Below are 17,591 nucleotides of genomic sequence, written 5' to 3'. Positions count from 1 at the left end.
CCCCAGACTGCCCGCTTTATAGTGGGGGATCAGCCGCCCAGCGACCCCCGGCCCTCGCAGCGACGCCCTTTGCGTCAGGCGCAGGTGGCGCGCTTGCCCCCCACCCCGGGCTGCCCCCGCAATCGGGCAGCTCCAACGCAGAAGCCTCCTCGCCCGCGGCAAACGAAGGGTTTTATTTATTTATTTATTACATTTTTATACCGCCCAATAGCCGAAGCTCTCTGGGCGGTTCACAAAATACATGGAACCCGCCCGCTTTGCTCCCCCTGGGCGTGGAGCATGCTGGGAGCTGTAGTTTCTGCGGAGCTGCAGCTGCCTGCCACCTCTGGCGTGAGCGTCAGAGGAGCCCTTGGCTGTAGTTGCACGCCCCCCCGCCCCCCCGGGCGCCTCTTGAACCTCATGGGTCCGCTGGGCAAGGCCCTTTGGGGTTCCTTCCCTCTGCTGCTCCTGCCTGCATGCACATGCTCAAATCTCCACGTGCGTGCAGGCGCACATATTATGAAAGAGGTAGAGACTGTAAACTGTATCAGGATGTATTGGTATTTATTCATACCATCTTCATAGAACTATAGAGATATGGCAATGCGTATTGGCATTTATTCATAGCACCTTTTATATCTATACCAATGTGCGTGCGCACGCACACACACACAGAGCAGACTCATGCTACTGTGCACATAGGTGCATGCTAATATAATACTTTATAAAGCACCTAATATTTATTAAGGCCACCAGCTTGCAATTTAAACAACACAAGAGGAAAAAGGGATGAGAAGGAAGAGGGGGGGGGGGAAGCTACACACTTGTGTTCTCATCATAGCCGGCTTGAATGGAGAGTGGGCAGGAGGGCGGACAGAAGCCACGGAGCAGCCAACCTCTGAGCTGATAAGAGTGCTCCTTGCTCCCCCCCTCTTCTATCAGATGCTAATAGCACATACTCCCAGCCTGGAGTATCGAGGTTTTGGTAGTAGATACGCTTACTGAAATGTAATGGAGTAATCATCTGCCTGTCATTATTTTGCCCACCTAGCAACAGCTTCTGCAGCCTGGGGGCTGGGGGAGAGGGGTGTGGGTGTGTGCACACACTCCATTTAGGATTGCAACTTATTCTTCAGCAACCAAAACATCCCTCCTTTCGTTACCAGACGGAACAAGGGGGTGGGGACGCAATAAGACACTTGACAAAAGCACAAGGTTGAGCAGTATTGTGGGGTTTAATTGTCTCCCAGTCTACAAAGTATAGAAATTTACAAAGAAGTATCAACACGTTTCCGTAGCTGAGCTGCGAACGCCCAGAGATCCAGAGGCATGGGCCTCTTGCACTCCTGCCTGTGATGTGCTGAGCCCACAGAAAGCACGCGGGGCAGAGATTGGGGAAGAAGAGGGAGGGGCCGCCCCTTCCACGCTTCCTCCCGCAACTCACACATTGTCTCACTGGTAAATGGAAAGGACCAGCCGGCCTCCTGCTTTTATGAGTGGCAGGACGCAAGAGGGTGCTTACCTTTGGGGGCAGCCGGCCTTCTAAGAAAGATGGAGACCGGGTCTGGGCCTTGACAGGGAAGGTTCTGGTCGAAACAGGAGAATCAAACAGGAGCCAAGCAAGGCTTGGTCCAGACATGCAGCAGGGTGGGACTGTACCACTGCAAAGCACAGGAGGAACACCTGTACTTGAACGCTCTCCCACATACCAAGCTTCCAGCAGGGCAAAAAAACCACCTGGCCCAGCTGGGGGAAACATACTACTCGGGTCCACTCCTTGCTGTGCTAGTTTTCTGAATGCAGAAATCTTCTGGCAACGTTACAAAAAACATCTCCCTCCCCCCAACACGGCACTGGGAAGTGGTGCGATTGATTCTACCACCTTGTTCTGCTGCACATGTAGACTAGGACTGAGCAGGAACGGCGTTTGCTTTTGAGTGAAATGGGATGGATTTGGGCCACGGCTCCTTTGCCTGCAGCTGTTGCACCGGCTGTCCATGGCAGCTCCCCCGCCTCTCTCGCTGGCTCTCTGCGTGTGAAATGGCTGCCCCAGAGAGACTTCTCAGCCTTGAGTGCAAAATCAAGCGCGTTCCAGCCTCAGCACCTTCCGCCCTGGAGGCCCCTCAGTCGAGCGTTTTCATGATGGCTTGGGCCTGCTTCAGCTCTAAGAGAAGGGAAGGAGGAGAAGTCGAAAGGGGACTACATAGAACTGCCTGGCCTCTATGATTGGCCTCAGAGGCCCTGCTCTCTGCCCTGACCACTCCTGAGAACAGACAGGCAGCTACAAGAGACGGGGACTCCTCGGTGGTGGCACCAAAAGATGGCATTTCCTCCTGCATGAGATCCGTCAGCCTCCTTTTTTGTCCAACTTTAGATTATTGGCAAAGTTTTCTTGTTTATTTTGAGATAGCTCTTAACGTTTACTCATCATTTAAAAAAATAATCTCTCAACCTATCTCCTGGCATTTTTAGTTTTGTACTGTTGCCTGTTAATATTTCAATTGCCGGATAAGGCTTTTTATTGTGTAATTGACCAAGACATTGACCATGTTTTCCCAATGCTTATTCCCCCCCTCCCTCCCTATTTCAAATCTCTTTCAGTGAATGAAGCAGGCTTTGGAACTTTGATATTGAAAATGGTATTTTAATAACCAAAACATTTTCTAATGGTAAGAATAAAAAATAGGACTTTTTAATCTATTGCAAACCTGCTGCTTGCAGAAGGTCAGAGTTCAGTTTGTCTACTGCGCATTTGAACAGTCGGAGAAAACTCGTTTTGTTGGATTAAAGATCTACAAAGTTTGAAAAGATCTATGAATATTCTTTGGCTTTGACTCTGACTGCTGCAACCACTGCTATGTAGCTGCCCTTCCCACTTACACGTCCAACTTTATCTGATCCTGTTCCAACTCCTGAAGGTTTTAGCCAAGGGACGGGGGACGGGGGAGGGGCTACTGAACCCCCCGTTTCTCACCTGCAAGCAAGACACGGAACTTCTCTGCCGACAGCGTCATCGCAACGGGTTCCAGGGCTCCCCTGTCGACATCCTTCATGTTGAGCTTGAGGTGAACCACTGGTTCATTGACCTGCCGGAGCTCGCTGGAGCTAAGGGTATAATCCACTCTCCAAGACACAGAATCCAGGCAGTTCACTGCAGGCAGGGAGGAAAAGAGCAGAGAGGATCTGTGCCGCATCTTGGCTCTCTTGCGTCTATGGAGCATGTGTCAATTCACCCACCCGGAATTGCAGTCGCTTCTGAAACGCACCGTAGTTCACTACTCTTAATCTTTTCCCCGTTTTCTCTTTTCTTTTACAATTACAGCTTAAACAGGAAGAAACACAGCTGCCAAAAGGCACAAAAAAAGCAAGCAAAACAAGGGGTCCCAAAACAATGATGGCAACGAAACTGCACTTGCAATAAAAAAGATAAATGTACTTACTTATTAAAATGTTTATATTTAATTTTTTATAATTAAGAATATATATTTAATACTGGGAGGGGGACACCATGCAAGGGACCCCCTGAAGTTATAGATCAGAGATAATAAGGGGATTGTTATCCACTTATTACCCACCCCCCAAGCCCCCCAGTAGCCGCCAGGGCTCACGGGGTGTGTGCCAAACCCTCTGCAAGCTGGACTGGGCACTTCCATGAGCCAGATTTGGCTCACGGGCCGGAGGCTGCCCACCCCAACTTTAAAGGGACACAGAAAGACGCAGAAGAGCATTTTGTTTCACTCAGACCCTTCTCACACGGTTTTGTCCAACAGATGACAGTCCGGCTTAGCCTTGTTGGCCTTATGCAAAACGCTTTAAAGAGGAGCCTGTAAACATCTCACAGCACTGCCAAATCTCCACACGGCTAGAGGGACAGCATCACAGCCAAGACACGGGCAGGCAGAGCGCAATTCCGCTGGGCCATCCTTCCGTTTCTGAATCGGCCGCGCAACGGCCTGACTTACATCTCAAGCTGCACCTCCTCAGGCTGTCCTGAAGGGGGCTCTGCTTCTCCTCGTAGCACCGGCACAACGCAGAGGCATGTTCTGAAACACAAAGGGGGGGGGGCAGAGAGAGAGAATCAAGGCCCACGCAAGAGTGGGGTCACTCCAGACCCCCTCCCCATTTCACACCATTCGGTCTTGCCATCCCCACTCCCGAACCCCGAGTGGCTCCATTTGGTGAGCCGGGTAAAGCACTTAAGATCGCCCACGTGCTCAAATGCTACTATTAACACATCGCTAACATCCTGCTGGTTCTTCCCCCCAGGACCTGACGAGGCTGCTACCTGTAGCACGGGGGATCTCCAAGCCTGCCCATCTCTGCTCACCTTTGGGCAGCCCCAATTGCTGCAGCTCACTGGAGAGAGATTCGGAGTCGACGTTGTGTTTGGCAGCACTGGAGAGGATGAAGCTGAGAACAGCCACAGTGGCCTTCACGTCCCCAGGCTCTGCAGGGCGGGGAAGGAGCAGAAGGAGGCGCGTCGGCACCCAGAGCCGCTACTGTGCAGAAGGGAAGCGGCTCAGAGGCTCCAACACAGCGCCTGGGAACGGGGCCCCAAGGTGCTAGCCACAGCACCCCAAAACGTGTTTTTTTAAAGAGTTTAATTCCCCCTCATTTTTTAATATACATTCATGGATTTATATGAATTGCATACAGTGTTCTAGCAAATTGGGCTGGCCCACTAAAGGTTTTCTAGAAACCCCTGTTCCCAGAAGGAAAGACACTCACCGAACTTGGCATCTGATGTTAGCTTTAGAACCTTCTCGTACTACAAGAGAAATACAAAGTCCCGGGTCAGTTCCTGTCCAGCATTCTGTTAACTCAGCAGCCCACCGGTTGCCTGTAGGAAACCTGTAAGTGGGTCATGAGTGGAACAGTGCCCTCCTGCTCACGTTCTCCAGCAACCAGGGTGCCTAGGCATCCTGCCTCCATCACTGGGGGCAGCACACAGCCATCACCATTCACCTTCTCCTCCATGAATTGTCTAAGCCCCTTTTAAAGCCCTCTGAATCGGTGGCCATCACTACATCTTCAGGTAGGCAATTCCATAGTTTAACTATGCACTGGGGATGATGGGTGATCCAGTCCGACACATCTGAAAGGGAGCGGGATGGAGAAGGCTGGGTTCGATGACCCACTTAAACACAAAAGCTACTGGGAAATCCTGGGCCCGCCACCATCTCTCAGCCCAACCAACCTCACAAGGTTGCTGTTGCTGTTGTTGTGAGAAGAAGTGGAAGTGAAGGAGAACCGGCCTTGAGCTCTTTGGAGGAAAGGCAGCATCAATAAGAAGCACACAGTCAGGATTCAAAACTCCCAAGCATCAGTGGCTTCCAATTTGGGGGTGTTTTCTCCATGGGACACAAACACTTCTCTGGGTGGGGGTGGGGAAATGGGTGAAGGCTTTCAAATGCAAGACGCATCCCCAAATTCAGAGGGCTACAGCTATCCAGCAGTGCTTTTTCAAGGCATCCAAGAGGACTGTGGGCAGATGAAATCAGGACAGTCTCCTGTGACTGTTTCTGACCCCTTGCAGCTGGGATAACGTTATGTTTTGCACATAAGGCTCTGCTAAAACAAAAGGGCCTGTTTGAAAATACAAGCCAGAAAGCAGGTGGCATCGGAACATTTCCCTTAGAAAAGACAGTCTCCCACATGCTTTACATCACCATCAACAGCATGGCAGAAGAACAGATGTTCTGCAGTTGCTGGGTCTCTGCAAAGACGGTTCGAACAAAAGGTACAAATGAGAAAGAGCGAAAAAATGGACTTACATCAATCCCCTCCCCAAGCAGGTCCTTCAGCACCTGGGCACAGATCAGCTTAAGTTTCACTGAGGACTAGAATGACAAAAACATAAACAAAATATACCCAATCATGTCTTGCCAGCTTCTCCATAATGTCTAGGCAGGAACTCCTGAGGAGCGATCCTGCCCCATTTTAAGGGATTATAGATAATGCTGCCTTTCACAGTGTTGGTCTCTATCCAGCTATTGGACAGAAGCAGTTCTACTCCTCCACAAAAATTCTGACTTCATTAAAAAAAATTGCAATGACAAACAAACAAGTGATGGATCCAGGGTCTCTGGCTCTTTCAAGCTTACAAGAGAAATAATGGAATATTGCAGCAGGATGTTCTACCATAGTTATCAATGGACTGTTGGTCAGACAGGAGTCCGACAGCAAAGGCAGATTCGGATCTACTGGCAGAGCTCTGAGTGAAGTGCAGTAGAGCAGCAAAGATATCTGACTCCCAGTTTATTTAGCATTAGCAACCACAAAGTGATTCCTCCCCCCACCCCAAATTAGACTACCAGGAATGGGTTGTGGTGTGGAAGAGCTATGCGCTCAACACTGGTGCTCAGAGGAAACCCTTTTGCTGAGTACCTACTGAGAGGCTCCATGTTCAGAAGACACCTTAAACCATGGTGGTTGAGGCTTTTTTTGTTAACCATGGAGCCTTAACCACCGTGGTTTAAGGCGCCTTCTGAGCAGGGCCTTTAAGGGTTTGTCTTTTGCGCCTGGCTCTAGTTGGTGGATCTTTGGATTCTGGAAAGTCACAAAGCAGACCCTGCAAGCCTCAAGCCCTACAGTGTCTGGGACAAGTCCAGCAAAAATCCAAGTGGCAAAGGGCCGCCGGCAGCCTGTCCAAAGGGAAACGAAGTGGCACATTTAATGCAGAAAATGAATTTCACTTACTATTTTGGCCAAGGTGCTAATTTCTGCCAAGACCCAGTCTGGACAGTCCAAGTCGCCACAGAACCGGAACCTCTGGATGGAAGAAACGAAATTGGTGTCTATAACAAAACGCAGCTTGTTGTTAGCAACCGAAATTCCAGCCCAGGGCAAAACGCAGCCTTTATTTAGTTTTTGAAATGAGTTTGAATTAGGCATTCCAAATTCTTCCCATTTTAAAAACAAACAAACTGAAGAGCTAATTTTTAGTAAAACACTCACAGTGCACCCATTTAGTACCCTGCTCGTTGGATAAGGCAGGCAAACATTTCAGTAGCCAACTTCAAACCTGACCCCGAAATTAAGCATTTGGGGAGGACGACGTGGCACTGAACAGTTGTGGGCTACCTAGGGAGGTTGTGGTCACACTCAGAGGCCTTCAAGAGGCAGCTGGACAGCCCTCTGTCAGGGAGGCTTTAGGGTGGATTCCTGCATTGAGCAGGCGGTTGGACTCGATGGCCTTGTAGGCCCCTTCCAACTCTGCTATTCTGTGATTCTATGACGTCCCAAGGCCTGGAATGGAGGATTCAACGGCGGAACGTCCAAATCAGCCATTTCATGCCAGGCAGCGGGGTCTGCTCCAACAACACCCCCTCCCCTCCCTCTTCTCCCGCCCCCAGCAGCGGGGCGGCGGTGGGTCGTTCTGCCGCAGCGGACTTTGCACGAGGGCGGGCTGAGAGCATTTCATGGGCGGGTGGGGTTGGTTTTATGTTACGGCCATTCCAGTCCTCAGCGAAGCTTATGGGCTTTTCCGCTGTGCGTGTAAAAACGCTCTGCACGTTCCCAGAGATGCCCTCTCTGCTGCAGTCTATTCTTCGATAGGGCAGGGCAGGGCTCGCGCGCGAAGGGCGGCGGCGGCGGGTGCGTCCATGGCGCGCAGCGTGCGTCGCCCCGGGGTCCTCCCGCTGCAGCGCCCCCAGCCCGGATCCCGGGGGTCAGGAACTTTGCAATCCCCCCGAGCCCGCCCACCCCCGTTGCGCCCCCGGCCGCCCCTCACCATGACTTCCCGGCCTGAGCTCTGCGCCCTGCCCGCCTGCCCGCCCGGGTCAGCTGACGGCTCCCTTCTCCCCAATCACCGAGCAGCTTCGAGCGCATCAGCTGATCCCGAAAGACGCGTCAGCTAACCGCTCCTCCCCCCCCCCCCCGTGGCTCCCCGCTGCTTCCTGCACGCGATCCTATTCCGGAGCGCAGCAGATCGTGACTTTTATTTTATTTCAGTGGTGCGCTCGTATTCTGATCGCATTCCTAAAAATACGTGCGTGCGGGGGCCGGTGCCAGACTATTTAGCGCCCTAGGCAAGGTGAGCTACTTTCACACACACACACACACACACACACACACACACACACACACACACACTCCCAAAAAATGCCAACTTTGATTTTTAAGAACAGATGTTTCCTGGAAAAAATAAGAAGCACAAAACTTGAAACTGCTAAATTTATTTTAAAGTGCAAGAAATACGTCATGCCAATTATAGCAAACAAATTGGAAAGGAACGTCTATGGGTCTAAAATGCATTATTTAATAGGAATATCACCTCCAAATCATCCCCTCCCCAACTCACACACACACTCAGCATCACTCACGCCAAACAAACACACGCATGAACACATGCATTCACTCAAAGATCCCCTGCACCCATACATTCTCTCTCTCTCTCCCGGGCGCATTCCAGAAGTCCGAACGTGGAGCCGCCCCACCCCCACCCCAGCGTCCCTGGCTTCGCTTTGGCTGGGCGGGCGCAGGGTGCCATCTCGCCCGCCCAGACCCAGCTGAATCCTCGAGCCAGGCTGGCTCCCAGCCAACGCACGTGAGTGCTGCGCTGCGCCCATCGCCCCTCTTAGCTTGCCATTCTAGGCGGCCGCCTGAGTGGCCTCTATGGTAGCACTGGCCCTGCTGCCCAGGAGCCTCCCGCCCGTTGGGGCGGCAAGGATCAAAGTGCGCCTTTCTCCTAGGGGTCCTGCATGGCCTGCGGCCCTGCCGAGCCCTCAGGGGCTGTTGGGCTCCGGTCATTTGCATCGTTTTAAAGCCAGCAGCTGCCCTCCGCACACAAGGGCCGCCGGTCCATGGCAGGATCTACACTACAACTTTCTAACGCTATTGAAGTGCACTGACAACTGTTGGGGCCCAGGACACACTCCATATACCGTTTTCAAATCACTTTCATAGTGTAATACCGGACCTGAGGTTCTGCACCTCTGCCTTAGTCTGACAGCAGGACAGGTGGCGCACTTGATGGAAGACTGGTCCCGTGTGGACACCCATCTTCCAGGTTCTCTCCCCTCTGCCATGATTACGTAGACAAAGCCAAGTGAATGTCTTCATGTGTTTTATTTTATTTCTTTTAATGACAAGATACACACTACGCAACATTTTAAGGAGAACCAGAATGCCTTTTCCTAGCGTAGAGGATTCCTAGAGTAGTCAGAGCCAGGATCACAGCAATGGCCATCAGGATGAGCCCCACCAGCATCACGGGAGCTTGAAGGAAGCCTGTTGAGAGGAAAAGCAGGGCGAGATTTCAAGTCAACACAAGCCACCGTAGAGGTGCAATTCTGGGTTCATTGAAACAAGGACTTTTTTGTTTATTGACTTGTAACTGATGGGTTTTTGATACATGTAGCATGTTTGTTAACATTTGTGTTTTAATTAATGTGGTTATGTTTTAATTATGTTACTTTTTTGTAGTTTACTATTGTCAGTCACCTTGACTTGATTTGCATATAGTGGCAGCCCTTGGGTTTGCATGTAACGAGCCCGCCCACTCGCCACTTCCGCTTTGCACCCAGTTTAGCAAACAACCCCGGAATGCCCTGTTCCTGGGTTGTGCTCCGTAACATTGGAACCCAGCACTGGGTTACTGAGGGAGAAACAACCCAGAGCTTTAACCCAACAACAATCCATGGTTTCAAATTCTGGGTAGTTTCTCCCTCGACAACTCAAGAGCTGGGTTTGGAAGTCACAGTAAACAACCCAGAAACAGGGCATTCCTAGGCTGTTTGCTAAACTGGATGCAAAGCAGCTCATTTCCTTGCACTCATTTCCTTAAACCCTAACCCTAACCCATGCATTGTGGTTAAGTCCAAACCTGGCAAAGGGGGACTATAGGTAAAATAAATGCAAATCAGAGCTACACTTAAATTCTTGGGCAAGTGACTCTTCTTTTAGACTCACCAGTCTGCCTTCTGGGAGGTGAGTGTTCTGTAACCAGCCACGTGCTCCATGGCAGACATTTTGTGAGAGCACACACAACACGCCCAAAATTCCAGGTGCGCCCCTTGACCCAGAACATGTGGCCGCCCTGCTCTCTGGTTCTCCAAGAGTAGCAGAAACGGAGGAGTGGAGGTCCACAGCTTCACCTTACAGGTGCTGGGAATCCACACAAGCCAATCAGGGCTTTTGTCCCAGGCTGTGCTCCCTGCACCTGGCCTACCTGCTGCAGGCGATGCAATTCCTTGCAGTCAGAAGCCAGCCACAGGTCAAAACTTCCATCGTTATCAGCAGGAATCTGCACTGAGACTATTCCGATTTCGCAGCCAGGCTTCTAAACCGATTCCCACCCCCAACCTCAATCTTGCAAAGTTCACACATCAGCATTCCAAGTTACCCAAGTTACCACGCTCTGCTGACAATTCCGTCGCTCTGCTTCCATGGCCCGCAAGTCTCCTGGAGTTCCTGTACGCATCAAGGATGAAGATGGGGCCCAACATCACGTCGGTCTCCGCCGCCTTCACTTGATCTGCGTTTGGACACAAGTAGACAGCTGTTAGGTCAGCGTCACACCACCTCGCGCTGGTTTGGAGGCCATTCAGCAGGATGGCTTCATTTCTCCCCCAGCATCATTGAACGCACCGTGCTTAGGGGCTGCAGCTCTGCCAAGCCTCCTTCCTCCTGTCCATCTGCCCCAGGAGTTGATCCTCCTTGGCTGGCCAATGGTCTGGTCACAGTTGCCAGTTTCACAGCAGGTGCAGACGTCCCTGGTTCCTTCCACTGGGACCCAACTGGAGCAAGGCGGGTGGGGAGAGAAAGGGAAGAGGAGAGATCAAAATTATCTTCTTAATTGGTTTACCTTTGTAAGGTGGCCTCATCCAGTCACACACTCTGCTGCTGAGGGGTGGGGTGGGGACCAGGCAGGAACCGCCTGCTTACTCCCAAACTCCCCATTTATCTGCCCAAGAGCCCAGTTGGATCAGGAAAAAAAGTCCATTTATTTGTATTATGGCTCATTAGGAAGTAAGATGGCCACATGTCCTCTTTTACAGAGAACAGTCCTCTACCTGAAGGGCTGCCAGAGAACTGCCCCATGTTTTGAAGTCCAGTCCGGTATAAAGGTAAGAACCCTGGTTCTCTCCAGGGCCCGCCTAGCGCCTGCTCACTCACGTGTTGCTCGCTTTATTGAAGGAACAAGCCTTGTTCTCAGGGTCAGGGGCTTGGTCAGCTGCAGCAACCTTCAAGTGGCAGGTGATGTAAATCTAGGAGCAGGAGGAGTATAGAGAAAGAGGAGGAGAACAGGAAGCCACCGTGAGGCAGGTGAGGGCATGGATGGAGTCCCAAGGCGATGCTGCTGCTGCTGCTGCTGCTGCAGCAGCAGCAGCAGCGGGAGCTGGGCTGCAAAGCCTCTTACCAGGTCTCTGGGGTCTTCTGTGAACCGGAAGACGTCCACCGTGAAGTGGAGCAGGTCGTCCCTGAACCTCGGAGATATGAAGGCGGAGCTGGAATCCGATTTCCCATCAACAAGGCAGCTGAGAAGATACAAGATGGAGGCTGTCCTCAGGGCTTCCTCTCTGCTGTGACACTCCTAGTCCAGGTGGCCCTCCAGGCGGCCGCCGGACTGCAGCTCCCACCATCCCTCAGTGTTGGCTATGCTAGCAAGGGCTGATGGGAGTTGCAGTAAAGCAGCACCTGGGGGGGCACACATGCCCCACCTCGGTCCGAGCTCCATGAGCGCTGGGGGTTAAATCTCAGGCTGGATCCGGCCCACCTGAGGTTCTGATGTGGCCCTCTGGGGTTCCCCCAGACGGCCCCGCCCCCTTCCCATGACCCCTCTCCTTCACTCTGGTGGCCAATCATGGGTGTTTTTCCCTTCATTTGAAAAGGGTGGAATGCTCTCCGAAGGCTGAGCTCCTGGCAGGAAGAGGGTTTAGCTGATGTAGGCGATCGTTAAAAAAGCATTACTGGTATTTTTGCCCCACCAGACACTGGAATGCATCTCCCCCCCCCCCTGAAAAAAGCTTAACCGAAATTGAATTTGGCAGTGGGGCTGAAGAGGTGGAACCTTCCCGCCCCACCCCCCACGGTAGTGAAATGTCCCTCCAGAAAGCTGTTACCCTTTGTAGTCTATGATGGGGTATTGGGGGGTGGAATCCCTGCCCGGGCTCAGCGTGGCCACGCAGTGGTCCACAAACAGCCTCAGTGGCACGTGGTTCTCTGTGTTCACGGCCGCCTGGATGTACATCACGTCCCCCAGCTGGTAGCCGTTGGAAGTTCTCTCGGCACTCCAGTCGTCTGGAAAGCAAGATGGAGGCAGAATCGTACCCAGAAGGAGCTCAGGGTTTCTAGTGGGGGCGGGATTTAGTTCAGAAACACAGCAGGAGTCAAAGGGTTCAAACCCCCAGCACCTGGATTGGGGGCCAGGATTGGGCCCCTGCAATTTACGTTTCAAAAGCCAAGTAGCAGCAGGCCGTTGCTAGCAGCAACTGGTTGGCCTCCTCCTGTGGTTTGGCCCCAATGGGGAGTTAGGCCTGGAACCCCGTTAAGTACTGGCCCGTTTCTTGAAGTACCACTCATTAAGCGCACGGAGAAGCTCAGCTTCTCCTCTGCAGACAGAGTCGAGCTGAAGGGAACCCAGGTAGGCTTGATGGCTTTGCTGCTCACGTTGTTTCTCCTGGAGAGAAAGAGAGAAATAAGGCCGGTGGGAAACCCCACGGAGCAGAGGAACGGCTGCTGTTGCACGGCGTCAGCCACAGCCGCCTAGCAGCTCACCTTGGATAGTGACATTCAATAGGGACTTCAGCCGGACTGGTCCGTAGGATGACGGCGTTAGCACCTGGGGTAGGTTGATAGTACAGGCTTATGCTGTAGACCAGGGAATCTGGAGTCATCTGGAAGCAAAGCCAGATTGGGATACCGGAGTTATCCATAACCCAGGGGTGCTGATGAACTCTTTCAGCCCGAGTCTACTCCAGCTTTCCCGAAACAGACATACTCCAGATGTGTTGGACTACTACTCCCATCTTGCCCACCCATCATAGCCAGCCATGATGGGAACTGTGGACCAACACATCTGGATGTCACGAGGGGAAGAATCATCTAGGTGGTACAAGGGTTGGCACCTTGTGCCCCTCCAGATGTTTTGACTTACAACCCCATCATCCTTCACCATTAGCTATGGTGGCTAGGGCTGATGGGAGTGGTAGGCCACAACATCTGGAGGACCCTACGTTGTCTACCCCTAAAATCATCATGGCCAGGAAGGAAACAGACCCAGAATGTGCTGCAGCGTTCAAGGCAGGCTGCCAGGAGCCCTCTCTGGATCGGGTCAGAAGCTCAAGACCGCCGCTGAATGCTCTTCCCGGCTATTTCACGTAAGCTGCCTGTGCTTCTCCCCACCTGCACGCTCAAGTCAGCCAAGAAGTAAACTGCACACAAAGTGGAGGAGGCGGCCGACCAAAAATAAGGACCAAGCAAGTCTGAAGAACAGGGCCAGAGAGGGCCAGGTTTTTGTGAACTGCCCAGAGAGCTTCAGCTACTAGGTGGTACAGAAATAAAATGAAATAAACAAACAGCTGGCTTGTCCATTTTCTGCATATGCCTCACATCTGGGGTGGGCAGGAAGTGGAGCTCCAGAGGTTTTGGGCTCCACCTCCCAGCCTTTCTGACCACTGGCCATGCTGGCCGGGACTTCTGCCCTCCTCTCCCTGGCATCCCTGGGCAGCATGAAGGAGGAAGCTGGCCTCTGTTTAAAGGTATCCGCTCTTTGAAAGAGGAACCCACCCAGTCCTGGCTTACAGAGGAACGAGCCCTGGCCCACCAGCAGCTAGCCCTGGAACAGGAGACTGAAGGGACACGGGGAGCCGTCTTCCATGAGACGGGTTTGCATTTCTGTTCAAATTATGATGTCTAAATTGGCATCTATGCATTTTTAAAAAAACAAATGCAAATCATTGCCCTTTTGGGGGGGTGGCTGAGTGCCCACCCTACCCTCAGGGCTCCCACCTTGCCTGGCTATTAGAGACAGACAGACAAGACGTTACCTGCAAGGTGCTGCCGCACTCATGGAGCCCGACGTCAAAGATCACGGCGTCCTCGGCAGCATCCAGGGATGTGGGCTGGCACCCGGGGGAGCCCAGGGTCAGGTCCGAGGCTCGCACGAGCCTCCCGGTCCCAAACAGGTCTCTCTTCGCTGTGACCACCACCTGAGCTTCCCCGCACTGCGCGGTAACAGGCTTCCAGCTGGACAAGCCCCTGGCCTGGGAAGCATCGACCCACCCCCAGGGGTAGGACTCCGGCCAGGTAGGGGCATACGGCTGCCTCACAGGAGGAGCCGTCCTGGCACCGGATCTCCAAATGACTGGGCTCCTTGGAGCAAACTCCCAGGGGTCATAAGCCGCCACGCCAGCAGCAGCCCCACAGAACAAAATCACTGCCACCACCAACTCCTCCATGAGCCCCATCTTGACTGCTTTTTTTTAAAAAATAGCCAGCATGAAGCCAGAAGAGCCCCGTGGAGCCCTTTATATGCCACACCCAACGCCCACTCTCCCCTCACCTGAGCCAGGTAATCATGGAAGCCCCCCCCCCCCCGCCTACCCCGTCAAGTCCCCAAACTCAGCAATGAAGAAAGAAAGAAGGAAGGAATTGACATTAGACCTGCCTGCAATCAGTGCTGATTGGAAGAAGCTGTGGCCGGCTGAGGAGGAGGATGGGATGTGTGTGTGTGTGTGGTGGGGGGAAGAGGCCGTCTCAGTTCTGAAACTACTTTTGAGTGCTCCGAGTTCCGGTGATGTATCATTACAGGGTTGAATGCTTGCCTCTGGAGCAGGGAGAATAAGATGACAGAGCCCCTGCACCTTTGGGGGGGGGGCAGTGTGTCCCTATCATTGTGCTACAAGGGCCGCCCAAGGCAATTCCTCCTGGCTGCTGGCCAGCGTGTCAGGGAATTGCCCTGGAAGGGCTGCCTAGGATCAGGGCCGGCGTCAAGGGTAGGCATAGAATCATAGAATAGCAGAGTTGGAAGGGGCCTACAAGGCCATCGAGTCGAACCACCTCTCAATGCAGGAATCCACCCTAAAGCATCCCTGACAGATGGTTGTCCAGCTGCCTCTTGAAGGCCTCTAGTGTGGGAGAGCCCACAACCTCCCTAGGTAACTGGTTCCATTGTTGTACTGCTCTAACAGTCAGGAAGTTTTTCCTGATGTTCAGCTGGAATCTGGCTTCCTTTAACTTGAGCCTGTTATTCCGTGTCCTGCACTCTTTCACCACTGCAACCGGATTCTCTGCCTGCCTCTTGCAGCGGCAGTGGTGGAGAGGAGGAGGAGGAGGAGCAGATGCCCTGGCCTCCAGGCTCCCTAACAGGCCCCATCAAGCACACAAGTGGGAGCCATGAGGAGGAGGAGCTTAGCTGGGGGATGCTGGGAGCAGTAGGGCTTCCACCCCCACCCCCGTCCCCGTCTAAACACGCATAGGATTGCACCTTAAATGTTCTGTAACGCTCACCAGTGTTGTCTTTCCAGCTCAGAAGGGGATTCCTTTCAATTTCATCTTGGAACCCCATTCGCCCACTCCTCAAATCATTTCCAGGGTCCCTGGGTATGGCCACTCTACATGGGCATGTGTAGATTTTAGATGTTTAACATTTTGTTTTGACTCAGGAAGTTCTCTCTGGTTCTTAGCAGCTGGCCAAGTCTGTTTCCTATGCAGCTGTGCAAACGGCAACATCTAGAGCGGTCAAAACATGCTGAAAATTGGCTTCTTCGAGCGTGTCAAAACCAGGCGTGGTGACATACAACTGAGATCATGTCCTTGTACTAATTTTAACTCAAAGCAGAGTTAAACCTGTGAACCTAAAAGCCAGGCCTCCCCAAACTGGCACCCTCCAGATGTGCAGGCTGACAAGTGCCATCATCCCCAGCCAAGAATGCTGGGGCTGATAGGACTTTGTAGTCAGAAGGTATCTGGAGGGTGCCCAGTTGGGGGAGGCTGCTATTAACATCTTATGAAGAATGCAGCAGTCGGCTAATGTGGCAGAAAGAAACCTGGGCCGGTCTGGTTCAGGCTGCTTGTGGGGAGAGAAGGGTTTTTGCATGCTTCATGTACAAAGCAGGCAACTAATGTGCTTGGAAGGAAGAATGAGCATAGCCCCACCCCACCCCCTGAATTTGTCATGTTTATTTCATTTATGACATCTCTATATTGCCCAATAGCTGAAGCTCTCTGGGTAGTTTACAAAATTAGAAACCTTAAAAATGCAATATTATATTTATTTATTACATTTCTATACCGCCCAATAGCCGGAGCTCTCTGGATGGTTCACAAAAATTAAAAACATTCAAAGTATAAAACAGTATAAAACCATAATATAAATACAATATAAAAGCTCAACCAGATAAAAACAGCAGCAATGCAAAATTACGAATTTAAAACACCAAGTTAAAATTTATTTATAGACTGTTAAAATGCTGGGAGAATAAAAAGGTCTTCTTCACCTGGCGTCTAAAAGCATATAATGTAGGTGCCAAGCGAACCTCCTTAGGGAGCTCATTCCACAGCCGGGAATGTAGTATAAAAACCATTTCCATACAAAAAGGTAGAGCATGCGTGCATACGCATGTGTGCACGCACACACACATAAAAGCAGTTTTAAACAATTAACAAGAAACTTCCAGGACCTCATGAAAGCCCCATCAGATGCTGCCAAATGCCTGAAAGTAGAAGAATGCCTTAACCCGAGACTGACAAGATAACAATGTTAGCGCAAGGCAGGCTTTATTGGGGAGTTATTCCATAATGGAGGGGCCACCACTGGGAAGTTCCTCTCCCTTGTTGCTACCTTTTGAGGTTCCTCAGTGGGAGGTACCTGGAAGAGGGCTCAGCTAATGAGTGTAATGTACGGGGAGGTTCATCCTAGGAGAGGCATTGCTGATGATCTCTCTTACTCCTTTATGTGAGCTTTTACACATGAGGAATGCTTAAAAACAAAGTTTCCCCAAGCTCCATCCAGAAGTGGTACAGTCCAGAACCCCACCCCCTTGCAACCTGTAGATTGGCCCCATGTCCTTATCTGTTTTGGGACCAGCTCTAACCTTGGGGTGGAGTGTGTGAGTGGGGGAGGTTGCGGGGGCCACATAGGCTAGCCCCACCCCTTGCACCCCAAAGGCCATGGACCCATCATCCACCTATCTGAAGAAGCTCTGTGTGCATTACACTTCTCATGTGTGTGTTGGAAATCCTGGCCCAACCGTTATGTCCCATTACATGGAGGAGCTCTACACAGAGAGGCCTTTTGTTGAGCCCTGAACACATGGATAGGCAATAAGGGCAGCCCAGATGTCCCTCTCACGTGTCCTCAAATAACACCCCCCTATTTTTAGTCTTGAAGGGCTCCTGAAGATGAGCAAGAGGACATGTGTGTGCAGATGTATAAGCAGGAACTATTCCACGTAAAATACATCAGATGCAGCATTTGCTTACTGAAGCCCCCAAACTGCATTGAGTCAGATATTCCAGCAGGCCGCAGAGCAGAAAGAGGGAAGCAGAGGCATTCCATTGTGAGCTGTGCTGAGACACCAGCTGCCTTTGGCTCTCCCTAGCTGTCACCAAGCCTCTCCACCACGCTACCAGCTGGTTGTGATACGAACTGAAGCCTGAGCTTACTT

The 17,591-nt window shown here is 51.9% G+C and overlaps 2 protein-coding genes across 2 annotated transcripts; both read right to left on the bottom strand.

The window, feature by feature from the left end:
• Positions 1–1,195: 1,195 nt before the first annotated feature.
• On the bottom strand, positions 1,196–7,771 carry COMMD4 (COMM domain containing 4). The gene is made up of 8 exons (XM_063142474.1): positions 7,712–7,771; positions 6,679–6,750; positions 5,754–5,819; positions 4,708–4,747; positions 4,307–4,426; positions 3,942–4,022; positions 2,954–3,130; positions 1,196–2,143 (listed from the first exon to the last, which is right to left on the bottom strand). The coding sequence occupies exons 1-8, from the start codon at positions 7,712–7,714 to the stop codon at positions 2,103–2,105; spliced, it is 600 nt and encodes a 199-aa protein (XP_062998544.1). The 5' UTR covers positions 7,715–7,771; the 3' UTR covers positions 1,196–2,102.
• Positions 7,772–9,050: 1,279 nt separating this feature from the next.
• Positions 9,051–14,390, bottom strand: LOC134409438 (zona pellucida sperm-binding protein 3-like). The gene is made up of 9 exons (XM_063142157.1): positions 13,971–14,390; positions 12,700–12,818; positions 12,498–12,601; positions 12,045–12,222; positions 11,342–11,459; positions 11,098–11,189; positions 10,570–10,718; positions 10,334–10,456; positions 9,051–9,210 (listed from the first exon to the last, which is right to left on the bottom strand). The coding sequence occupies exons 1-9, from the start codon at positions 14,388–14,390 to the stop codon at positions 9,092–9,094; spliced, it is 1,422 nt and encodes a 473-aa protein (XP_062998227.1). The 3' UTR covers positions 9,051–9,091.
• Positions 14,391–17,591: the final 3,201 nt, after the last annotated feature.

Source organism: Elgaria multicarinata, chromosome 16 (assembly GCF_023053635.1).
Source record: "Elgaria multicarinata webbii isolate HBS135686 ecotype San Diego chromosome 16, rElgMul1.1.pri, whole genome shotgun sequence".
Lineage (NCBI taxonomy): Eukaryota > Metazoa > Chordata > Lepidosauria > Squamata > Anguidae > Elgaria > Elgaria multicarinata.
Note: the sequence above shows the minus strand (reverse complement) of the source record. Positions and strands in the feature narration are given on the sequence as shown.

What these genes read in the sequence shown, in the direction of transcription:
- COMMD4 (XM_063142474.1), bottom strand. An exon ending in TGCTTGGGGAGGGGATTGAT is followed by an intron (nt 4,748 to 5,753) that starts GTAAGTCCATTT and finishes TTTCTCTTGTAG; the next exon opens with TACGAGAAGGTTCTAAAGCT. An exon ending in AACATCAGATGCCAAGTTCG is followed by an intron (nt 4,427 to 4,707) that starts GTGAGTGTCTTT and finishes CCCGCCCTGCAG; the next exon opens with AGCCTGGGGACGTGAAGGCC.
- LOC134409438 (XM_063142157.1), bottom strand. Translation starts at nt 14,390, where the DNA reads ATGGGGCTCATGGAGGAGTTGGTGGTGGCAGTGATTTTGTTCTGTGGG. An exon ending in CCCATCATAGACTACAAAGG is followed by an intron (nt 11,460 to 12,044) that starts GTAACAGCTTTC and finishes GTATCTTCTCAG; the next exon opens with CTGCCTTGTTGATGGGAAAT. An exon ending in AGCTGCAGCCCCTAAGCACG is followed by an intron (nt 10,457 to 10,569) that starts GTGCGTTCAATG and finishes GTCCAAACGCAG; the next exon opens with ATCAAGTGAAGGCGGCGGAG.